This window comes from Eleutherodactylus coqui, chromosome 3 (assembly GCF_035609145.1).
Source record: "Eleutherodactylus coqui strain aEleCoq1 chromosome 3, aEleCoq1.hap1, whole genome shotgun sequence".
In the NCBI taxonomy this organism is placed as follows: domain Eukaryota; kingdom Metazoa; phylum Chordata; class Amphibia; order Anura; family Eleutherodactylidae; genus Eleutherodactylus; species Eleutherodactylus coqui.
Window position 1 is genome coordinate 202333473 of NC_089839.1, and position 25168 is coordinate 202358640.

A 25168-nucleotide genomic window follows, 5' to 3' on the forward strand; every position below is an offset into this window, starting at 1 on the left:
CATACCTGATACTGGCCGTCCTCCTCAGCCTGAATCTCTGAGCTGGGCAAGCTCATGTGCCGATCCAGTCCAGTCCTGCACACGCCGTTGGGCTGTCTCCCGCTATCTAGGTGGTAATCACTGGAAGAGTTTGACATTGTATTCGACCGGCTGGTCGGCGAGTGGGTTTTTCTGGATTGTGTTTCCTTCCGGTGATGGATAAGTTTTCTATAAATGAAGATTATTAACAGGTTATATCAGCAGAATGTAAAGGAGGAAAAAAACGTTTTAAAAGGAAAGCATTACGGGTATGTTTTCCGAAAACTGGAGCAGATGAGAAGGGTTGTAAGGGAAGCAGACCGATGGGCAATACACTAAAGAGACAGCGGGTGCGTTCACACAAAGCAGGTTTGTTGCAGATTTTCTGCAGCGGAAAACCCAGAGCAAAAGAGTCATCAAAAATCACTAGTATGGGTGAAATCTGCAGCAAAAAATATTAGCACATGATGGATCCTCAAAGTCCAACATGTGTGAACGCATCTATATAGTGCTGGCATCTTGTCTGCACATGGGAGAGTATAGCGGAGAGGAAGAGCAGTCGGTCTTAGCCAAGCTTTTGGTTCAAGTCTGTTATGGCAGACATATTACATAGATACATACAATGAATGGCCACTCTATTAGAGCTTCCCTGCATGTTAATTCTCCCCGTGACCGCAGGTTACAACATAAAATCACGTGACAAGTTTTCCGTAGATCAGTTTCAGTGTGAATCCACATTAAATGGGAAGATCCAGCGATCGGAGTGACTTCCCCCGAGGTCTGTTCATTGCTGCTAGACTAGCCGGGCCGCAATGTCACTGCTAATTGTGTGGGTTTTTTTTTAGTGTAAGGGCTCCTACCCACTTGCGTTTTTTTTAACATGATTGTCAATGGGACTTTCTCATGTTAAAAATGCATCGCAAGTTTGTGCTTTGCGATTTGTGTGTGATGTGTTTTAACATTAGAAAGTCCCATTGACATTTGTGTTTAAAAACGCTGCATTAAAAAAGCAAAAGTGGATAGGAGCCCTTACGGTGTGGAGAGAATACCAAGCATGGCGAGGAAAGTCATCCAGCAAATGGGTATCCTGTGGACGGAAACAACTCATCGCTGAAAAGGGTCAGAGGGGATGTCAGGAATTGTTATGACAAGCAGCCGAATACAATGCTGGTTCTTCGACATGTCTGAACGTACAGCCTGTCGTTCCTTAGCACGGATGCTCTATAACAAATTACCACGTCCGGCACCATGGCAAGACTCCACTGGGCTCAAAAATTGGACGAATGAGCAGCGGAAAAACATCGTCTGGTCAGATGGATCCAGATTTCTGTTGCACTGTGCTGATAGGAGGGTTAGAATTTGGTGCAAGCAGCATGAATCGATGACCCCTTCCTTTTAGCTGGTCAGAAGATGGCAGCACGTCCATCTAATGTCCAAAACACAAAAAGCTTCCTGTCCGCAGGGGCCGATATTCCTGCAGAAAGATTTCAGCAACTAGCGGAATCTACACCATGAGGAAACGCTGTGGTTCTGGAACCAAGGGAGGTCCAATGCGCTACTAAATGAGTATCTTTATTAAAGTGGCTATTCAGTATTCTATAGTATAGTATTATATGTATTTACTCTTACACATCCACAGAATAGATACGCACACACAAAACCCTCCCCAGCGGATCCACTATCCGTACTCTGACAGTACTTACTGCAGGACATCTCTCTGCTCCAAGTTGTATTTCCCCCCATTCGTCATGGCTGCATTGTGAATGGCTTCAATAGCTCGATCAATCGATTGGAGTACAACGTCCTGTTCCTGCACCTGGATGAAGAATCACTAAGGTTATAAATGTGTCAATAGGATCAACTAATAACCCATTACATAAAGTCACTGTAGTACAACAATTCGGTCACATAAGCGGCCCCGTATAGCAACACACAAACAGATTTCATACACTCATCTATCTGGATTGGACACAGCAGAGTTCATGAATAGAACAACAACTACAGTGAAGACTGACAGAAGCAGCGTAGCAGAGAAACACATCTGTGTAGCAACGCAGTTTTGTCATTCAGGGTAAGGGCCCTTGCACACGGGACGACCTGTTGGGTGCAGATGCCAGACAGGTCGTCCCACCAATGATCCCTCCTATCCTCTCACACAGGAGCGAATGGAGGCGGAGTGGTCGGGGGATCATTCCAGCCGTCCGCCTCTAGTCACAGTAAACAGGCAGTCGTTCATAGATTGACCATGTAAACAGGCAGTCGGGTTTCAGTTTTTAAGTATGCAGAAACAGAACAATAAGGAAACAAATATATCGCTCATCATTCAGTCGGGGCGTGCTTTTACACCAAACAACAATTGTCCAGATTCTTGCTGGATGCGGTAATCTGAGCGATCTATTGGCCCGTGTAAAAGGGCCCTCCGCGGAAAGCAGAGCGGCAAACGTTACGGAGACAGTAATGCTCGTTGCCTTGTATGATCACTAAGGTGATGTAGCTTCGGCTCCCACAGAGGAGACGGCATACGCTCAGATGTTGAAACCATAGTAGAAATTGCAGAACGTCCGCTGCAACCATGGTAACAAGTCACTTCCAAAGAATTTCCAATGCTGAAATTGTCCTAAATAATCTAATTTCTGCTCTTTTATCGTTTTTTTTTTTTTTTCCATCCCCTCCAAACAAATCGTGGCGTCCCCTGTAATAATACTTGGAGTGTGTCGGGCTCTCCTCCCACGTTATCTAGGACAGGTAAGCGCTCCCCACGTCCATCCCGCCTGACGACATGCAATCATGTCACTTCATTACCTTCCACTTTAAGGCGATGTAACAGCTGGGAGCCCGTGACATTGTTTCCATTTGGTTTCTGTCTCCGTAACGCGCTCAGACATTTTTGGGATAACAGACGCTACTGAAATGTGAATATATTTAGACGTGATGTGAAAATAAACTCATCTGGGTAAAAATAACGGGGGCCGCTGGGTCCCAGCGCTGCTGACAGCAAGGCCATTGGTGACAAATGGGGATGTGGGGGAGGGCGATAAGACTCCATGGATAATCTGATCACCACAGCTGAGGGCGATCTGCAGGCTGACCGGCTCCGCTCTCCACTATGTGCCGCACTGTAAGGGCTAATGCCCATGAACGGATTTTTACCGCAGTTTCTGCGGCGTAAATCTGCAGCGGAATTCTGCAGCCATTAGGTTCTATTGAACATAATAGCTTTTCTGCAGCCAATGCAGACGCGCAGAATTTTAATTGCGGATTTCTGCAGCGGGAAATAAATGGCATGTTCTACTTTCCGCGGATTTACACCGTGGGAGGTCTCCATTAATATATTAATAGAGACCGCGTAAAAACACAAAATTGCATGGCATGCGAACGCAATTTAGTCATTTTATTTTATGCAAGATCCCATACAAAGATTTTCTTGCGAGGAAACCACCCAAGAGTAGGACATACAGCGACATGTCAATCTCGCAGCAATGGTGCAGATTCTGGCGCATTTTCCAAAAGTAGAAAATAGCACCAATTCCGCTACATGTGAACGCACAAAAAGCACTTCTTCCTTAGAAACGGTGGCGCTTCAGAACAGACATACGTGTGCGGAGTGTACGTAACCGTTCCGGGTTATTGCCGTCCGTGATTCAGGCAGCACGAACCTGGCGATAGGTTTGCTTTAAATCCGGTGATTTGCACTTTAAAATGCCACGGATTTTCCCCAGTCAATGGCGCAAATCTGCAGGCTAAACAGCGTCAAGCACTGCCATTTGTTTTCCACAGCATGGATTTCAAATCTGTTCCGCATGAACTACGACACACATTCCCATTCAACATGACTCTCCCCCCCCATCCACCTCGAATATTACACTGCAGCAACAATACAATTTCAGAAGCGACAACTATAAAACCAAGTCAAGATACAATACAAAACTTTAATATATTTTTCATATTCCTCCTACTTCCTCGGAGCGAGGCACGGCGGCAGATCAATAAGAAGTGGGAGAAGGCAGGTGCCACGCTCTACCCGCAGCGGTCCCACAATCTCTCTGTAGCCGCGAAAGTTCGCTGTCAGCATTTAAAGGAAGAAGAAGCAGGAAGGGAAGCACAGGGGAACGGAGGAAAAGCCGGAGAGCTACTGGAGACGAAGCCTTCATATGGCATCTCCACAGACATCAGCCGTGAGTGAGAAGAGACGGACAACAAAGACAGGAACAAGAAAATAGCTGCAAGACTGCTGAGTATCTGCATAAACAATGTAAAATATACACGTTAGGGGCCGTTCTGTCGGTTCTGGGTTCTATCTGAATCTACAAAAATGGGATTCAGACAGAACTATATACTGTCCTACCAAAAGTAATTGGACACCTGAGCAAGAAGTATTTCCATATGATACTTAGTGGGGCTCCTTCAGCCATGAAGATATTGGATACTGTCCATGGCATACTTTTTTTTACTAACGTCTGATACACTACGGCTGGCATTTCCCTCCATTCATACAGCAAATGTCCGACAAGTTACTCATGTTAGAAGGCTTGTTAATCTCCTTTTATACAGAGTGATAAATCATTCAAATGAGCGAACGATGCCAGGATTCACTCGCTTGTGTAGTCTGTCTATATGGGCAGATAGTTTGTAATTCCGTTTGCATATCATGTACATTCACTATACTGGTGAATGTAAACAACTAACCAATCGCTGTTCACATGCAATAACGTGCAAACCATTTTTATGCCTGTATAAAAATAGACGACAAACGCCAAGCAAACAAAATGTAATTTTTCGTTCCATCGTTGGCCATGTTTACACTGAACGATAACACTGTGCAATGCAATTTTTGTAACTGATAAGCAGATAGGCGGCTTATATTAAGTTTAGTGCGCTGAATTCAAATAGGATATCTGGGTTTTTTTGCCACGTAAGGTTTTCCAATTATGGGGAATAATCTAATCTAATTGCCGTTGTATTGTATTCTTTGGAAATCTGCCTATACAATTAATCCAGTCGGCTCGCCATTAACCTTGCTTAATAAAAAGAATAACAAAAGTCATTGTGCAACTATCTCAGAATCACTGTTGCACACCGTGCTGACTGAACACTATAGGGGTAGGTTTATGTAACATATAGGGTATGTTTCCACATGGCGTAAATGCTGCGGGTCATCCACCAGTAAGTTGTAATTAATGAACTGTGTTTTATGGGTTTTTGGTTAGACTAAATAAAGGAATCAAAATCATAAAACAAAAATACATGTTTAGTATCGCTGCGTCCGTAAAAGTCCAATCTATCAAAATAACGCATTATTTATCCAGCAAGATGAACGTCCAAAAAATTAAGAACGCTAGAAAAGCGCTTTTTTGGTCACCCTGTCTCCAAGAAAAAAATGCAATAAAAAGTGATCAAAAAGTCGTATGTATTCCAAAATATTACTAACGCAAACTACAGGACGTCCCAGAAGAAATGAGCCCCTGCACAACTATGTGGACGCAAAAATAAAAAAGTTATTGTGCGCAGAAGATGGCTGCAGAAAATAATTAAACAAACGTCTTTGAAAAATAAATGTAGTACAGCAAAAAAAAAAAAAAAAACACCACAAAAACCTACAGAAGTTTGGTATTGTAGTAATCATACTGACCCATAGAATAAACTTAACATGTCATTTTTGTTGCAGTTCGCAGGCCGTAAAAACAAGACGCACCGAAAGATGGTGGAGTTTCGGGTGGGGAGGAGGGGTTCCATTTTACTCAACTTAGAACATTTTAAAAGTTTTTCAGTACATTCTATGGTACGCTATCTAGTACTATTTAAAGATATACAATTAACGCCACAAGAAACAAGCCTTCATACAGCGAAAAAAATAAAAATAAAAGCTTGGCTACTAAAGTGTTAAATAACTTGAAACTGAGCCGTGCTGCTGTTATTCAGTTTTACCAGTGTAATCAGCAGGTTTTAATTTTGCAGAAACTTATTGCTTTAGATTATGGAATAAAAAAAAAAAAAAAATTGTTGCACCGTGTTATCGTTCAAATTTGACTTCTAGGGAAGCTACAATCCAAGAGGTGGCACTGCAGGGGCGTTGCACATTGTCCAGTTTGCATATCTTGCTTCCCAGGTCGCATTGCATGGTCTATAAGTTTCCCCACACTTTTAAAGGGGTTGTCCCGCGCCGAAACGGGTTTTTTTTTTTTTCATTCAATAGGCCCCCCGTTCGGCGCGAGACAAACCCAATGCATGTGTTAAAAAAAAAAAAAAAAAAAGTTTAGTACTTACCCGAATCCCCGCGCTGCGGCGACTTCTTCCTTACCTTAGTAAGATGGCCGCCGGGATCTTCACCCACGATGCACCGCGGGTCTTCTCCCATGGTGCACCGTGGGCTCTGTGCGGTCCATTGCCGATTCCAGCCTCCTGATTGGCTGGAATCGGCACATGTGATGGGGCGGAGCTACGAGGACCAGCTCTCCGGCACGAGCGTCCCCATTCACCACGGAGAAGACCGGACTGCGCAAGCGCGTCTAATCGGGCGATTAGACGCTGAAATTAGACGGCACCATGGCGACGAGGACGCTAGCAACGGAAGAGGTAAGTGAATAACTTCTGTATGGCTCATAATTAATGCACAATGTACATTACAAAGTGCATTAATATGGCCATACAGCAGTGTATAACCCCACTTGCTTTCGCGGGACAACCCCTTTAAGGCTAAAGCCCCATTTACATGCAATGATTATCGCTCAGAATTCGCTTAACCGATGTCTTTTGAGCGATAATCGTTGCATGTAAACGCTACCATCTTTTGCTTTTCGTCGAAACGATGATTTTTAGTTGAGTTACGGCCGGAGAGATGATAGCAGAGACCGCACGCTGTGATTCTCCACGGAAGCGCTGATAACATTGTATTCAGCTGCAGCCCCACAAAGTCCAAAGGGGCTGTATGCAGATAACAGACCACCCGCTGTACAGCTCAGGGAGGCTCAGACGGTCATTCTCTCTATCTTTTGAACAAATTTTGAGCGATCATCTGTGTGTGTAAATGGGGCTTTAGGGAAGGCTAGATGAAGCGACTAGAGATGAGCGAATCTACTCGTTTCGAGTATTTACTCGATCGAGCACTGCGATTTTCGAGTTCTTCAGTACTCGGGTGAAAAGATTCAGGGGGCGCCGGAGGGCAGGGGGGAGGCGTGGCGGCGCGGGGGTAGCAGCGGGGAGGCCTCTCTCCCCTCCCCCCACTGCAACCCCCCACTCACCCACGGCGCCCCCCAAATCTTTTCGCCCGAGTACAGAAGTACTCGAAAATCGCGGTGCTCGGGCGAAAAAGGGGCGTGACCGAGTAGGCTCGCTCATCTCTAGAAGCGACTCAATGACAAATTCCAAAAAAAAGCAAGGAAAGACTAGAACAACTTCCTTAACGCCTGATGCATGAGCCTTGAATTAGCCTATCAGAAGGGTTACATCAGAGAATTATTTGCCACAGGTGAAGAAGCCTTTCTCTGCCCACCAAGCAGCCATTAAGGACAACAACGGGAATGAAATCAGCGACCAACAGGATATCAAGAAGAGATGGAAACAATCTACAGAAGAATTATCCTCTGGCACCAGCAGTGACCACCCAGAAGAACATGAGGGCCAAGAGGATCTGGAACCAGACCTGCTGGAAAGTAAAGTGGAGCGGGCAATGAGACAGTTGCCAAGCGGCAAAGCACCTGGCATCGGTGGAATCCCTACAGAGCTACTCAAAGCAGTAGTAAGAGCTTGCAACACTATGCTGGACAATCTGGAAGGACCTGCACATGGCTAAAGGATTGGAAACGATTAGTTTTCATCCCACTGCCAAAGAAGGAAGATGTCAAGGACTGTGGAAACTATGAAACAATTTCCTACGCCCACAAGGTGCTTCTGAAAAACGTCCAGAAGCGCTTGGGCAATATCCTTGACCAGGAACTTCCTCGTGTTCAAGCTGGTTTCCGTGAGGGGCAGAGGGACCCGAAAACACATCACAAACCAGAGGTGGATCATGGAAAAGACAAGAATATGAGAAGAAGCTCTACCTGTGTTTCATTGATTACATCAAGGTTTTCGACTGCGTTGAGCATAAGCCTTGGGAAGCATTGAGGGAGGTAGGAGTACCAGCACACCTCATCACATTGATCTACAGCTATCAGGAAGCCCCAGTGAGAACCAGGTATGGGGATACAGAATGGTTCAAGATCAAAAAGGGCACAAGACAAGGATGCATCCACTCATTTTCTTTTCAACCTCTACACAAATGTGATCATGAGGCGACTGGACTTAGATTAGTGATGGTTCTTCCATATATTTTCAACCTAATACCCTGATCATTTAAGATACGCAGATGATACAATCCTGGTAGCAAGGAGCGCAGAGCATCTGAAGACGTTGATCCTGAAACTAACAGAAGAAGTTCACTTGAACATCAAGAAGACAAAGATCATGAGCGCCACCAACAAGGAAGTCAACAGAAAGGTCAGCAATGAGGAACTGGTTAATAGTTTTGTATTCCTTGGGACGCTATTCAATCATAATGGCGTATCGACAGGTGAGAAAGCGTTGATTAGGACTGGGGCGTACGGTGAGCATGGAGCTAATACAAAAGTGAAAGATGTCTCAGTCACCATCAAACGAAGGTTAATCACAGCCATCGTCTTCCCGATTGCCACATATGGCTTTGAGACGCGGACCTTGAGGACTGCAGACACAAGACAAATTGACGCTTTCGAGCTGTGGGGGTTGGAGAAAACTTCTACGAATCCCCTGAACAGCTCGGGTCACCAACAAAGCCAAAAATGAGTGAACGGATAGGACTGGCACACCTATTTAGTGCTCTCCACAGGGAGAAACAGCACAACTCATAACCTTACAAGGAGGGGAAGTAAATGCCCCAATTTACATGACAGCTCCTCACCGTTCTCCAAATGTATCTGCTTGTTATCTCCGCTCTGGTAGTGGCATCTGGGAGCAGAGGTTTATTTTTAAAGCATCTGTCAGGGAAACTTGTTCTCTTATTAAACATGTCTAATTGCAGCATACAGAGGCCTTAAAGTAGTGCACCTAAATAAATGCTACCCCAAGGAGAACGGATAAGATTACAGACATCTCCAGATGACCTTCCAGAAAACAAAATCTAATATGCTGCTTGCAGTCAGCTCAGGGCACGGAGGACGACAGTTAGCATTTTATGCATATTTGTGGCTTGGGCTTGTTTTATAGGGGCTGTACCAGAATAGAGGTTCATCTCCTATCCACAGAAAATGGTAGGTGGAGACCTCACTACTGAGACCCCCGTCAATTCTGAGAAAGGCGATCCTATATCCCCCCCTCTCCCCCCTACCCTCACTGCACCCTGTCAGGGATTTAATGGAGCAGTGGTTGAATGTGAATGCAGCAGCATCGGGCATGCTCAGTGGGACTACTAGACAAGAGAGTACAAGCACTCTGCCATTTCCATAAGGCGCATGTGTGAACGCTGCTCCATTCAATCTGACATCTCTGCAGCTGGTTGCAGCAAGCCGCAGTGACAAGTAGAGGTGGACATGGGACCCTCGTTCTGAGGATTGGTGGCACTCACAGCAGGGAGACCACCACAGATAACTTATCCTATGGATAGGCGATAAACATCTATTGTGATACAACCTCTTTAAAAAGGAGCATTCTCCTCCTATAAAGGGTTGGCATAACATCAGGATAGACCATCTCTTTATGATTGTTGAAGGTCCATACTCAGATCCACTGACCCTGTGCTGGAGTGCTATGGCTGCCCAATAAACGGCAGTACTAGTCAAGTGAATGGGGCCATACTGTCGTTCTTGCACAGCCAGGTGACAGCAGCAGCCTTCTGTAGGGAAGGCTTAGAAGAGCGACAGCTCTACAGGAGGGCTGCAGCTCCTTCCTTCTCAGGATCTGTGATATGCTAACACTTTATAGGATGGAAATAGCCTTTTAAAGCGACCCTCCGGGCCCTGGACAAAGATTGCCCAGACATTGGAGTGGAGAGTTATAGTACCGGTCGCTCTTTCTTTCCAATTCGGCTACTAATCCGCTTCTTCCAGATGGAACTCTTCATTTTTCCAACGTGGTTGCGCTGCTCCTTTGCTGCACACTGCTTCAGGCAGTCAGACATTACCAGCTGCTTTCTGATTGGCTAGCAGAGTTCACATGAACACTACTCCCCAATCAGAGGTCTTAAAAGGCCATTCATCATGTAGCTATCCCCCAGTATATGTCAGCTAGTGTTACCTTGGTTAGGTATTCCTTTCTATCAGAAGCTTCTGGCCTCTTTCTCCTCAGGTGGTCATGTGATCTCAGTTCTGACCATCTACCTGGGGTTATGGATTCAGTTTCTAGTCAGATTCTCAGACTATGTGATGCTGTTACATGGATCTATCACAGAAACTGCGGTGAGGGGATACTGAGACTCCTACAACTGATTATGATCATATGGCTCCGGTTACAGAGGTATAATAGAGGAGATCACAGCTCATCCTCTTGACTGTATACTTATGGGCTGTAGCTTATGTAGGTGAATATGAAAGGTAATGATAATTAAACTATTCTCTCAGCGGGCTCCCTGATGCATTTTGGGATTGATGTTGAAGTGTAAGTGAAAAAAAAAATCTCAAGATGATGCATGAAAGTATCAGACAAGGGGCTGTAGTGCAGGGAAGTGACTGCAATACACAGAGACCTCCAGAGCGTGACAGGCAATCAGATGAGGGGGTAGGAGATAGGTGAAAACATTTTTCTTCTTTTCCTTCTTAGCCGAAAAAGTAAAAACCAAAACAAGAATCAAAAATCTGATCAGAGTATATCAGTGGGCTAAGGAAAGCTTTCCTGCTGTGCAGTGGGAACCACATCATCTCATTAGCATTCAGTCTTCTGGTGTAACACAAGGGGAGCGCTGCCTCCCCCCATCGCTGCCCTGACCCAATGCACCATCCAACATCATGCAAACAACCTGCTGAAGCATGGCGGAGCACAACTCTGTGATTAATCTCTGACATTAATTAGCGGCTCGCTTCACGGGACCATTACATCTGTTTCTGCAAGAATGCAAATTACGGGGAATTAATAGAATAAGTAAGGTCCGCTGCGCAGAAGAATCGCACCAATGAAGGTTTAATCGTAATTACTATTAGTACCGGAAGCATCTAATATGGAGAGGTAGTCAGGAAGGCAGATGATTTATTATATTGTATTGTGTGATGAGTAGAACATGAGCTAATGGACTTCATGCATCCTGTACTCGTATGCGAAGGTGCGAAAGGTAAGCTTTAGGCCGCCTGTCCACGGGCGTTGCGGTATCCCGCGGTGGATCTCCACCGCAGGAGCCAGAGGACGGATCTCCAGTGTGAGCCTACCTGACAGATAAGCTCACCGCGGAGAATAGCGGCAATTCGCAGCATGCTGCCATTTGCCAGCCGCGAGTAGAGAATCCCTATGATTCTCTACTCATGGACAGGGTGGCTACACCTAAGGGGCCTACTGACAGAGGTGGCAGCCATGTCGTCCATGTATGTTTAATTAGAAGGGTCCTTCATAATAAAAAAAAAAAAAAAAAAAAAAAAAAACAGGATCACAAAGTGCTGGGATCTCTCCAGAGATCAGCTGTAATCTGTGGGGAAACCTGTCAGTAAGTGTTCAGTTTCTCAGCAGCACCCCCCCCCCCCCCCCACAGGGGAAATGAAGCATTGCACAGAGTCCATTCACATCAATGGGTTGCCTCAGGTCCTCCAGAGCAAGAGATGTTCCTTGTAACATCTGTCCTCTCTGAACAAGAGGTGAGGAACTTTAATCCCCTTACCCCTCCTTAAAAGGGATCTTCTCAGACTAAGAAAGGGCGACACTTAAAAGGGTTATACCAAGATCTAAAATGATTCCCTATTGACAGGGTACTGGGACACTCATCATACCTGAGAACAGGAGTCCCACTTCTGGGGCCTCTATCAATTAGGACAGTCCCCACTTGAACGCAGCCAAGACCGTGCATGCGCGTTGCTGCTCCATTCATTTCAATGGCAGCTCTGGAGATTGCCAAGCACTCATACTTGGCACAGTCACTGAAATGAATGCAGCAACAGCACACATACATGACCTCTGCTCCATTCATTCTAATTCGGTGGGGGTCCCTGCAGTCTGATACCCACCGATCATAAAGTTCTCCCCTATTCCATGGATAGGTGATAACGATAGAACTTTGTATCATGGCGACTTCCATTCTAACATTGCATACAATATGGCCACTTCTACTTGTCACCTTAAGGGCTCATTCGCACGGGTCTATGCAGTTTGTCGCAGTGGTTTTATGCACCAAAACTGCACATTTGGGCCATTTCAGGTCGCAATAGAGACAAAAATAGGACATGTGCAGTTTTTTTCATGCAACCAAAAATCGTGTGAAAATACGCACAAGACTAAACCCATCGAAAGCAATGGGTTTCATTCATTCCATATTATGTGCGTATAAAATACACGCATAATACAGTGTATATTTACGCCCATGTGAATGCGCCCTCAAATGTATCCATCATTTTATGCAATCCTTTTACCTAATTAAATGGCTAGTCCCATTATGACCTCTACTATGACCCAGAGCCCCTAACAAGCAGCAGTACTTGATTTGGTGGTCTCAATGCCGCCATGCACTACATGGGCAGCCTTTCACCTGCACCAGACCCGGTCATGTGACTTATTCTGTCTGTATCTGGCGTGACATACACCCGTGTTAAGGGCTCCTTGTTTTCTGTATTTTACAAGAGGACCTTTCTTCTTGCTTTCCAGCCTCGCTCCGTTTGTTCTGAACTGTAACGCTGACTGCACAAACCGAAGATCATCCGTCCTGTAAAGCTGAACTAAGCCGGTTATACAGCGAAGAGACAGAAACCAACCAAACCGAGCGTTACTAATGCGTCACCCAGCGATAAAGGAAGCGTAATGTTCACAATCGCCGACTGCCCAAAGTCTGAAAGATGATAATTGTTCTTGGTTGACAATGGCGCCACCGGAGCCTCGCACGGGCAATGGTAGTGTGCCAAAGCTGACTCAACAACTCTGAATGCTGCTCTGTTCAGATGTCCTTCAACTTGTCAAAACTTGTCAAAGTCACCATCAGGCCACATGCGGCGACACAAGAGCCTTTGGTCCTCGGAGATAGTCTCCACTGAAGTCTGGTTCTCCGTACGGATTAGGCTACGGTCACATTTGCCTCGGACACTCTGGATCGGATCAGGAAGAAATACAGCAAATAGCATTATTTCCTCCAGGAACACTTTAGTGGGTACGCGGGAAGCCGGCAGACCCCATTGTAGTCAGCAGGGTCCATCCGATGCAGCTCTGGTATATTCATTGCTCAAGCCAAGCAGGGCCGCGGGGAAGGTGTGAGCGCAGCCCTACGCAGAACCTAACATTTCTTGCGCCAGCACTTTCCTTTGTGTTGTGTATGCTTCCATTGATCGGTTCTGAGGACGGAGCCAACCAACGGAAATCGGCAAGACACAAGTGTAACCATGGCCTAGTAGGGAGGACTACAGTCTCATGAAGGGAATGTAGCCAATGCACCATCATTCAATGTTACACTCCGGTTATCGTCGTGAATAGGTAGTCATCGCCCCTCCTCCAGTTCGCAAGAATGGTCAAGTGATCGGCACCAGTGGCGTTTGTCTAAGGTTGCCAAACCCCAACCACAAATGGCGGAGTGATGCTCTCAATGCCGCCGAAAATAGTAGATGCAGAGAGACCTTCAACGTCTGTGACTATGCAGGATATCCGCAGGTCATCAGTTATTAGGGGTCTATATCCCGTTAACCCTCATCATTTGGGACAACCCCCCTATGTCCATGTCCAGAGCCCCCATGTAAGCCCAGCTAGCCTGTGACATCTCATTTCTCTTCCCAGCTTTATTACATGGGAACACGGATGCTGATCGGCTTTGTCTAGCGGCGCGGTATTATGCGGGGTCTTCGTTTAGGTGATATGCCACCTGTCAAGGAACCGACCGTCAATTATATCACAGCAAATTCAACATTCACTTCAGGGTTACAATAATTGAGTACAATAGCAATCGTCCTCGGGTGCAGGCGGAGGAAGAGAAAAAAAAATGTCACATTACACCGTACGCTGGAGGTAAAAATAGTGGCAGCTATTCCCCAGATACGCCGCATCAAAACAGCCGCCGCCATCCGCGTGACAGGTTAGCTCAATGCAATTCCCAGGTAAAGGGCAGGAGAATCTCTTTAATTCAATCGCACTGCCGCCCTTTATGAGGACGGCGAGCTCCAGCTGCCATGTTCATCAGCGCGGTATTGATTTTTTTCCCCATTTTAAAAGAAAAAATACAGTAAAAATAATAATAGATCATAAAAAGGAGACAACATGAAATCAGGGCGCTGCGAGACGTGATGGAAACCGCCGAGCGCAAAAGTCCTATTGATGTTTTTGTGATTCTGCCGTCTCCATCCATCCTGTAGATTTTCAATGGTAACAGGCATGAGTGGGCCTTTACTCCAAATTCCTCTGGATAGGGGGCCTGGGACCCCCGCTTTGGACAACAGTGGGACCCCCAGTGATCCTACATCTATCGCCTGTTCTGTGGACGGGCCATAAACATAGTTCGTACAGTAACTTTTTTTAATTGAGTGCGTTCATACACTTAGTTTGAGCGGCAGATTTTTACGCAGTTTTTGCCGCACCCTTGAAGGGGCGAGAGCCGCTGCGGACTTTGGTACAGATTTTCTGCTAAGGAAAAACCTGCAGCATTGGTTTCCAATAGGTCCGTTCACTTCCAAGTATATATTTCCTGCGTATTTTGGTCACACACACACACAAAAAAAAAAAAGCAGCATGCTCTATTTTTCTGCACATTTGCGCACTAAAAAGGACCCCATAGAAGTCAATGGAGGATGCACAGATACACACGCAGTACGGCAGGAGACGCACAATATTCTGTGCGATTCCACTGGAAAAAACACCACATTTAGAACACAGGCTAATTAGACATTTAAATCAATGCGTTTGTTTGCCGCACGTGAATGAACATACCTTGCAGGTACAAAAAAAGTATGGTAAAATACACCGATAAGAATGCAAATAAAGCATCGTTCGTTCTGCGAAAACACTAGTCTTTGGCGCGCGCAAATACACATGTCCACGTGATGCAGGCTTCAAAGTGGTTTTCCAAGATGCAGGATAGGTCATCAATGTCAGATTGGTGGTATTCACCGCTCAAGACCCCGTAGATCAGCTGTTTGGAATGACCACTGAACATACTACACTGCATACCAGGCACAGCACTGTACATTTCATGGTGGTGGTGCCTGGTATAGCAGCTCCAGCCCATTCACTTGAGCTGTTCTCAGACCATGTGATTGATGAACATGATATCATTCGCCCATTCCAGAACAGCTGACCAGCAAGCGTTACAGGCGGCAGAACCCCAGCAATCTGCTATTAAGATAACGGTGTCATTACAGGTTTGGAGATACATAATATATGGGTTGTCTGAAGATTAACACATGCCCTAGGGCAAAGTGCCTTATCAGTCAGGAGCCCCCCAGTGATCATTAAACGAGGTCCATACCCCCCCCCCCCCCCATGGCTGAGCGTGTACATTGCCGTTCCATTTATCTCTATGGGACTGAAGTAGATGGCCAAGTGCTTCCCTCTGCTTCTCTTCAGCAGTCTAGTAGATGAATGGAGTGGACTGTGGCTCCGTTCACTGCAGGGGGCATAGACCCCCTATAGAAAAAAAAAAAAATAAATTACCCCAAAAAAATTTTATAAAGATTTTTTTTCAAAAAAGTACAAGGAACATAGCAAGGAGGTGAAAACTGAATCTAGAAGAGTTTGGAGCAGGAAGAGAGAAAAAGAAGGTAGAGACATGCTCCAACGAAGGCGCATACTACAAATAAATGGGCAGTCTGTCTACTGGACCCGTAATCTATGGTTTCTGTCGGTTTAACTTAAAAAAAAAAAAGTTTTTATAAAAAGTCAAAACGGTGATGTGAACGAGCCCCGGCTGGAATCACTGCAAATTTGTGTCCTCCTCGCTGAGTGGTATCCATACTCCTCCGGACGATGTGCAGTGCGCCCTCCGAGCAGCGCAGTTTGCGTATCTTAGCGGTCCGTTTACAAACGATTAATGACGTATACGCAAGTGTGAACGGATCAATAAAGAGCAATATACTTTCATTCACTCCATTCACCGCCTACACGTTCGTGTGAATGAGCCCTAAGTGAATGAGAACGACTGAACAATCTGTAATCAAACCGAAAGATTAGTGAACGAGTCAACGCCAATTTTTTTGAACATTAATCGTTCCGTGTAAAAGGGCCTTAAATATTTTTAAAGCGTATTATCAGTGCTCGTTTCCACAAGCCAGAGGGCCCAACACTGCCGTGCGCACATCTACAGTACCAGAGGAAATAAAAGATTTTGCGTGGCGGATACGAAGAACGTCGCCGTCTCAGCAGAGCTGTTTGTATCGTCAGCCCAGCGCCAGATACAGAAGAGAAATGCAGCTGACACCCAAGCATCTGCAGTCCATTAAGAGAACATCATGAACACATCAAGAGGCGTCAGTCAGCGCGCCGCGACATGTGTTCAATAACCGACAGCTCCGAAAATACAAACCGCAACAGCACAAACAAATCTCCACCATCGCTCCGCACCGCTCCCAACTCATTTCATTCACACTGCTGCAAATTAACTTCATTTGTAGAATTTGGAGGAGGAAGTGTGGGAAGTGATCGCTACTCCTTATTCTGACAAGTCAAATCAATTCCGAGGGTTAGAGAAGCAGCGAGCGCGTTCTTAGCAGGAGCAGCGGCGCTGGACGCTTGTCTACGAGACTGGAGGAAACAAACCTATGCCAAGTGTGAATCACTGCAAGGCCGTGTCCAAAGGCATGTGTAATCCTGTAAGCAACCAGCAGGTGGAGTAGTGAGGCGCCGACAGTGAGCCTCTCCATGACAGGGCTGGATATATGCACAAGAAAGTGCAAGGTGATTAAAGTGAAGACTCCAAGGTGACTGGCTCTGGCCGAGGACACAACCGCGACCCCGCAGATAGCAAACAGCTAACTTTGCTGAACTCCTCCTGATCAGCTACTTGCGGGTTGCCACAGACGTCAATGAGATCAGAAGATCCACAGTGATACACTGCAATCTTAGGTTGCACAGCCCATGTTTTGGCCAAAGTGGTCATATAGCCCTGGCTTAAAGGGGAGGTCTAGTTTAAAAAAATACATACACCCCTCCAAATACTCTATGAGGGTGCGCTCACAGCACATTTTGGTACAGATCTGCAACAGATTTCACTCTTTCAGTTAAAGGGGTGAGGTCCGGTGTGGATAACAAGGGTGCAGTTTTTGGCACAGATTTTCCACTACAGGAGACCCGTCCCAATTCTGCTATGTATGAACTTATCCTATGGCCTCATTCACACTGGCATATTTGCACTATATTACGTATGTATTTTCTGTGCACCCAAGACAGAGCTGAACCCCCGTTGATTTGCATTGGGGTATTCAGAAATCAATGATGTCCTCTGGTGTTTTTTGCGTGTGTACATAAAAAAAAAACAAAAAAAACCAAACCAATGAATAAGCACACCCGTGTGAGCGAGCCCTCAAGGTGCGTTCACACAGCGGATTTGGTGCACATCCTTACCATCGGTGAGGAATTTGATATGGATCTGCCGCAGACGTCACTCTTCATCTAAGCCTAGGTTCACACAGGGCGGATTTGCCGCGGTTCTGCCGCAGCAGATCCGCCCGCGGAAAAACCGCCGGCGGCCGCTAATCTCGGGATTAGCCAGCCATGTGGACGAGGTTTCTCAGAAACCTCGTCCACACGGGACGGCTAATCCGCTGCGGTAAATCCGGTTGAAACCGCGGCTGCGGCCGCCGCAGCTTCAAAAGAAGCAGCATGTCTGTTTACTTTCGTTTTTTTGTTTGTTTATGTCACGGCCGCGCTCTCCTCTATGGGAGAGTCGGCCGCAACGGAAAAGCAAGCGTCCGGGCCGCTTCAAAGCCGCCGCGGCTTAAACCGCGGCGGTTCTCCCGGCGGAAATCTCGCAGTTTTTGCTGTGGCCAAACCGCAAGATTTCCGACGGGAATACGCCAAGTGTGAATCCAGCCTAAAGGGGGTGAAATCTGCTACAGATCTGCCCCAAAACCCACTGCATGTGAACGCACAGCAAAACATATTACGTGCATATTCTTGCCTCCGTATTACAGACGAGTGTCCAGGCCCAACTGAGTCTATGGAGCTGAATCAGTGTCCAGCGGGGCACTCATCAGTAATGTGTGCCCCTAAAGGCCCATGTAGACCTAACAATTCTAGCTCAAAAGACGGCTTTGAACGAATTTTGAGCGAGAATCGTTGGGTCTAAATGCACGGCCATCCTTGCATCCTGCAAGCTGAGAGGCAATGATTAATCTTATCAGTGCTGCATGCTGAGTTCCCAGCAGGATACCGCTGATACTACTGTTTCAGCTGTTATCCCGCTCAGAGAACACAGCAGATGTATACAGAAGACAGCTGTTTTCTGCATACCCCGCTCAGAAGTACACCAGCTGAGAACTCCATGAACACAGCAGGAGTATGTAGACAGCACTCCAGCAGTGCTCTGCATACCCGCTCGGAACGCTCAGCTGTATACCAGCCAAGCGCTCAGAGAAGACAACAGCTGTATGCAGAAGCCAGCGCTCCAGCTTGTCCCCTGCATACAGCGTGAGCCTTCATTTACACACTTATGCAAAGTGAACGTTAAAAAAATGTCACTTAATTTTGAGCGCTCATCTTGCCGTGTAAACGCACACAACGATTATCGCTAAAAAGAGGTCTTTTGAGCGATAATCATTGTGTCTAAATGGGCCCTAAGGCACCGGCCCTTAGGCTGCTATTACTTGGGTGTTACCCGCCTTGGGGAAGGTTTACATATCATTGCCGAGTACTGGACTAGCAACAACTGGAAGTGCAGCCTGACAACTAGTGTTAAACACGAGCATTACCCACGGCAGGTGATGCTCACAAAATAGCGCCTTACGTGGCCCTTTCCCCTCGCATCTGGGATGGGATCCATGCATGGAGCAGAGGACGATACTTTGGAATGAGATGGTTAAATTCTGAGATTTGTTACGGTTCCGTTTTTTAAAAATGCAACAAATAGCGCTGCGGACCGCGCCGTTTTAACTACAAAAGCAATTGTGGTCAAAACGGATTTGTTTAATTCCTTCTCTTCACTCCAAACAGATCAGAGATGTAAAGCCCAAACAAAGACGAGACACTGGTGTGAATCCGCCGCTAGTCCTACCTCCTACTACATACGGACGACCTACTTTCTTTCATGTTTTTCCTCATATTGTGCTTTTTTGCTGATATTTTTCCAAAAACCACTATGTTTTGTTGTGGTTTCAGACAAATGGCGGCGAAACTCACAACGCGAGTAAACCCTAATAGTGAACATTAGCGACTGCTATGTACGAAAACTATCACACACATCATCATCTCTGACAACAATGAGGTACCATCAATCCCACAAATGAGACGGACTCTGATACATGGCTGCACTTCCAGCTAAAAATACGCCTATAAAATCTGAAAAAAATTGTGAAAAACTGATAACCATAAACCAGCGATATTACAGCTGCCAGGACGGAACCGTAGGAAATCACATATTAAATGCCATCAATATTAGCGCACAAAGACGTTTAATCTAATTTGGACTATTAATTTTATGCAGAGAAGGTTGATTTGATTATCCTCGCGTAAGACGAGAAGCGAATGCAAAGAGAAAAAGTCACAAGAACGAACGGCGTAATCCTCAAGTACGCCAAAGTATGAAAACATTCTGCGCTGCAAAGGTCATAGGGAAAGTAACTGGAAGCGGCACAGAGGAGCGAGCAAGATATCAGCGAGGGAGATGTGGCGCGGAAGTTACCCGCCGGGATGGCATTAATTAACTCATTAACCCTACAAGTGTTGGGAATCCGTATCTGCAGACAACAGCGAAGGCTTCTGTAATATGGCATCCCTAAGGCTATGTATGTGGGCGAGCGCGATGGCGGGCCTGCAGCGCTCTTTACACTGTGCATCACTAGTCAAGCACTGCTTTCTGATTGGCCAGTGCCGCTCACATGAGCCAATCAGAGCAACAAGTAGGGTCTTAAGCTACCAATGCACCCCCAGCGCTTAGTGGAAGTATGACCAGGGGCCCCAGGAATAAGTGGGTAACGGCCGACCTGGGACAACAGTAAAAAGTCCTTCCCTTTGGTCTGGGGACCAGATGGTGGCTTTAAAAACATGCTGCAAACACCCAGCTTTCCTGGACTCCTGACTGGTAAACTTTCCACAATGCGAGCGCACAAACCGTATCCAGACGGAGCTGCGCGGTTACTCTGGACACGCAACATGGAGACTGCAGTTCCATAATGTAACGCTGCATCTACTGATTGGTAAGCTGGAGGTGTTACAGCAAGCCACATAACACGAGCTGCTGGATTGGTGGCCCTAGGTCACACACGGCTTTGTCATCATAGACCACAATGCAAGTCACCTAATTTGCTGCAACACACCTGCAACCTTTCATCACCCAACTCATAAATCTACAATAGTTGTAGGACAGCAAGGCACAGACACTTTACCGTTGCATCACTAAAGTCGCTGTGCAGCCTTCGCCCCGTTCACACAGCGCGCCAGATTTACTAATACTGTCTAATAGTCACATAGTGCAAAACATAGACTCGACCGTCTTAGGTTGCCCAGGATTTATCACAGCGCCTCTGGTGGATGGTAAATCTGGTGCGCCTTTACACTGTCCAGTCTAACTTCATATCTTGTTAGTTGCTTAGTTTACACCAGGTTTTGCGCACGATGTGTCATATTTAGGCCACACCCCCTTTCCAAGTCATGCCATTTCTGTCAGATACTTAAAAATGTCCAAAAGGGTCTAAAACACATCATATATCGCAGCGCTTGTATGTGTCCACTGTTGGCCATGTTATTGGGAGATGGAAGCCGGAAGCCATCTGGTGTGCGGTGCAGCCACGTTCAGGGAGACCTCGTAGACTGACAGAATGTGGACAACGAAGCCTTGTACCAGATGTGAGGGCATCACACACATCATCTGCCCTTGTCAGGAGGTCTCACAGGACATTGGACCATCCATTAGCACCAGAACCATCCGTAGGAAACTGCATATGAAGGGTTACCATGGACTAGCGGCTGCACACAACATCACACCACTGGCATTTAAAACTGCTGATTGGCTGAGCAGCGGAGAGGTAAGTAAATTTTTTTGTTTGTTTTTTTATCCAGCTAATGATGATTTTTCAGGGAAGGGCTTATATTTCAAGCCCTTCCCCGAAAATCATACTGCAGGTGTTGCCACAAACCACTGCTTTCATTGGGGCCGGCAGCAGCGCCAATCCCATTGAAAGCAATGGGATAGCATGCTGCACTTCTGCCACAGGTGTTCCCGCGGGGATGAAGGAAACTCCTGCCACAGCTGTGGCAGAAGTCTACGGTCTTCTCCCTATGTTTTCAATGGGGCTAGAGCTGCTGCCGCTGGCCCCATTAAAAACACCGGCGAGATTCCAGCATTTTTCTTGCGCTGCAAGGCGAGTGTTTTCACTTGCTCTCGCAGCGAAAGAGAATAAAACACCAGTGGGTGTCCACCCTAAAGGACTTCAGCTTAAGAGTACCTGCACTTTCACCGTTGGAATGCTTCCACTTTATCGGCCGTTTTTTGGCTCCTTTCAGCAGCGGACAATGGCTTCATATAGCGCTCTAATAGGCTGTCTGCACCTGTCAGAAGCGCTCGGATGGTGAAAGTGCTGGTACTCTATAAGGCGAGGTCTTCCGATCTTCACACTGGATGCGCTACCTGCATTTAGTGGGAAGATGAAGCCAGATGAACGTTCATACAGACATGAGGGAAGGAATATACATCCATCACCTATATACTACAGCAGCCCTAATAAGCCCCCCAGGAACAGCGGCAGCGGAGCTAGACTCCTGGATATTAATATTGCATGCCTGCGGCCCCCTGGGGCCCGACCTGTGTGATATCAACGCCAGAACACAGTAAATTATGCATGCGACATGGCAGCGTAAATTAAAGGTAAACATTTGAGTGCTGATCTGCAGCCGCCACTTTAATGAGTCAAATCTAAAATAGTTCCTAAAAGTTATTTAAAGGATGAAGTCAGTCGGGTTTGTAGGGGGAATCAGGACGGCTCTGACATCAGGGGTCACATACCAGCAGGGCGCAGTAGATAATACATCTCTCTCTCCTGTCTTCGGCTCAACGGGCTATGGCTTCTTCCCATCTGCCTTCGGGGCTACATTGTCAGCCATCAATATCCAAAAACCGCCAGATGAAATAGTGTGGCATACAGCGTTATTGCACCCAGGAAAGTGCCAGATGAAACCGAATGGATCCCATTGTAGTCAATGTGCCAGGTCGCTTCTATCATAAGACGTCCATTCGGCCACTGGATTCCATTTTTCACTTCCATAACAGAAGCGGGAAAACCTGGAAACCGGAACACTGGCGAGGATGAAGCCTCGGAAGGGCAACCGTGTCCCTCTGATTGGCCCGACTGCCCTCCTCTTCTGCTTTTATACAAAGTGCTGCAACAGCTGATGAAACATGGGCTGCTGCAGAACCTCTTCATGAATCATTCACTGCTTGTCTAAGAGAAGACATTGGGGGAGATTTAGGGTATGCCCATACGGGGCGGATTTTCTGTGGAGTGTTCGTAGTGCACATTCTGCAGCGCAAAATCCACAACATTTGGTGCGTTTTTTTAATGCAGAATTTGGGTCAAAATCCACCCCTCATTCGAAGAGGTGGATTCCACACTGAATTTGGCGCTATAGCCGACATGCTACGAATTTAAATTGCACACCGCACGTCCCTCTCCGCAGCATGCGAATCAGATTTAAAAATCTCATTAAATGACGCAGGAAATCCACCTGGTGTGGACATGCCCTTAGGCCAGGCTCAGATTTCAGTTTGAGGCTCTAATCACAAATGCCGTAAAATATAGCGCCATTTTTTTTCCAGTGAAACAACAGAAATCCCATCAAGCCGACAGAACCCATTACAGTCCATGCGTTCCATCGATTGCCGGTGATGGCCATCATTCGCCAGGTCAGGCACACCGCTATTTTCATTTTCCTTTTCCGAGATGGAACAGAAAAATCGGAAATTTTAGTCCTTAGTATTGCTGTCTTACAGGAAATAAGGAAATCTGTCCCCTTATTTATTGAGCACACACTGGTGACAAAGACCCCGCATGCAGCGAGGAGGCAGGAGGGGGTCCGTTTACCTTGTTAGCCGCCATACCCTTTCATAAACTCACTCTCCCCGTGCCGCAGTGCGAGCACAACATGCCGTCCGCACCATTGTGAGCTCACGCTGGGTAGTTTGCGCCATTAATGAGCTGCGGCTGCCCCTGCTGCTGAATGACAGCTATCTTCCCATATTCAGTATAGGAAGAAAGCTGTCAATCATCTGTACGGCAGCTAACAAAGTAAGTGACCCCCTTCTTTCTGCAGCTAGCTTACATTGCCCTCGGATAGCAGAAATATGGCGATAGGTTCCCTTTAAATTTACACAGCTTAATACAAGCCAGACAGAAGAGGCAGCGAGTCCCACGCTGCGCAACAGATCTGTGCATCTTCATACACCTTCACCTTCCTTAGGGTTCATCCACACGGGCAGAAGCGGTCCCGGGCTGTGAAACATGCAGCATCACCACCCCCCCTTTCAAAACGGATAAGCACAAAAAGTATCTGAAACAAATCTGGTAACACGGAGACAGAAACGTGCACCATATAGCTTCATCATTACCTCTTATTGTCGGCCGCTCCCAAATATCTAGTTGGTATAATGTGCCGTTTTCGTCAGTTTCCCTCCTGGCACAGATGGGGTTTCCGGGCTCAGTCTCCACCTGATGTGACCTGCATGCTCTATGAACCGGCCCCCTCTTACACACAAGGCTTCTATTCCCAGCGACGAGCCGGAAGCTCAATGATCTTTGCAGAAGTTGTATGGACATCCACGGCCGTCCGCCGGTGAGCATCACGCCTCATCTCAGGTCCTGGTCCTTTCTACAGTATCACAGCAGTGCGACCACAGCAGCTGACACTGACCGCCATGACCTTACTGCAACCCTACCAGCCACTCCCCGAGTCCCCCAGGACTTACCTCAGAGCTGAAGAGTGTAACCACCGAACATTGCACAATAACTGGTGCGAAGTAAAACTTGTATCACTGAGCAGCGGAACATCGCTGGTCAGATGGAGCCAGCCTGCTGCACCGTGCTGATGGGAGGTCAGGACATGTCAGCACCTCCATGCAATCTGCAGCAGCTACAAGAAGCTTCCTGTCCGCAGGGGCCGACAGTCCTGCAGAAGGATTGCATCCCCCAGTGGGATCTACACCACAATGAGTTGTTGCAGTTCTGAGGGGCAAAAAGAGTCCAACATACTACTAGATGGGGGTCTCTAATAAAGTGGCCATTCAAGGTATAAACACAACAGAGAACACTAATAAAAGCTAGGACTCACTGTTAGATGACAGCGACAGAAGTGGATGGTAACTGGATGATGAATAAAATTAAACTGGCAGTGGAGACTGGAACAGATCACACAGAACAGAAATAACCAACCACAGAAAGCCTATCTGTAAGGCCACTCTCACACATGGCCTAAGGCTTACTCTCCTTACATTGCCCCTAACACTAGACACCATTGTCCCCAAGCAGCCTTCAGGTTATCCCTACCAGCAACCCTATATGAAATACTATCCTCGAAAACCAGAGGGCACTAGGACTCAGCCAAGAAGCAAGTTGAATAATGAACCAAGGCTAGACGGATGCAAAGAAAAAGCAGACAAAGCTATAAGGCTAGGAAACAAAGACTGGACTAGACATAACCAAAAGGAACAAGACCGCACTAACCAGAACAAACTACTACAACTACACAAGAAATACTGGATATAAGCACACATTGTCACCGCTATCACCCGCGCCACACTGCAGAAGCCAAGGATACTTAAAAGGGAGACAAGCCAATGGAAAACTCTTCTCTCATTGAGGTCGGCTGACCCACTCCAATGGATCAGCTACATGACAAC

The 25168-nt window shown here is 46.6% G+C and overlaps 1 protein-coding gene across 1 annotated transcript in view; it reads right to left on the reverse strand.

The window, feature by feature from the left end:
- Window positions 1-25168, reverse strand: part of NCKIPSD (NCK interacting protein with SH3 domain) — an 85762-nt gene that overhangs the window by 54759 nt on the left and 5835 nt on the right. The window contains exons 2-3 of the mRNA XM_066596805.1: window positions 1722-1834; window positions 6-207 (exon numbers count right to left, since the gene is read on the reverse strand). Coding sequence (XP_066452902.1) covers window positions 6-207; window positions 1722-1834 — 315 coding nt within the window. The remainder of the gene's footprint in view (window positions 1-5; window positions 208-1721; window positions 1835-25168) is intronic.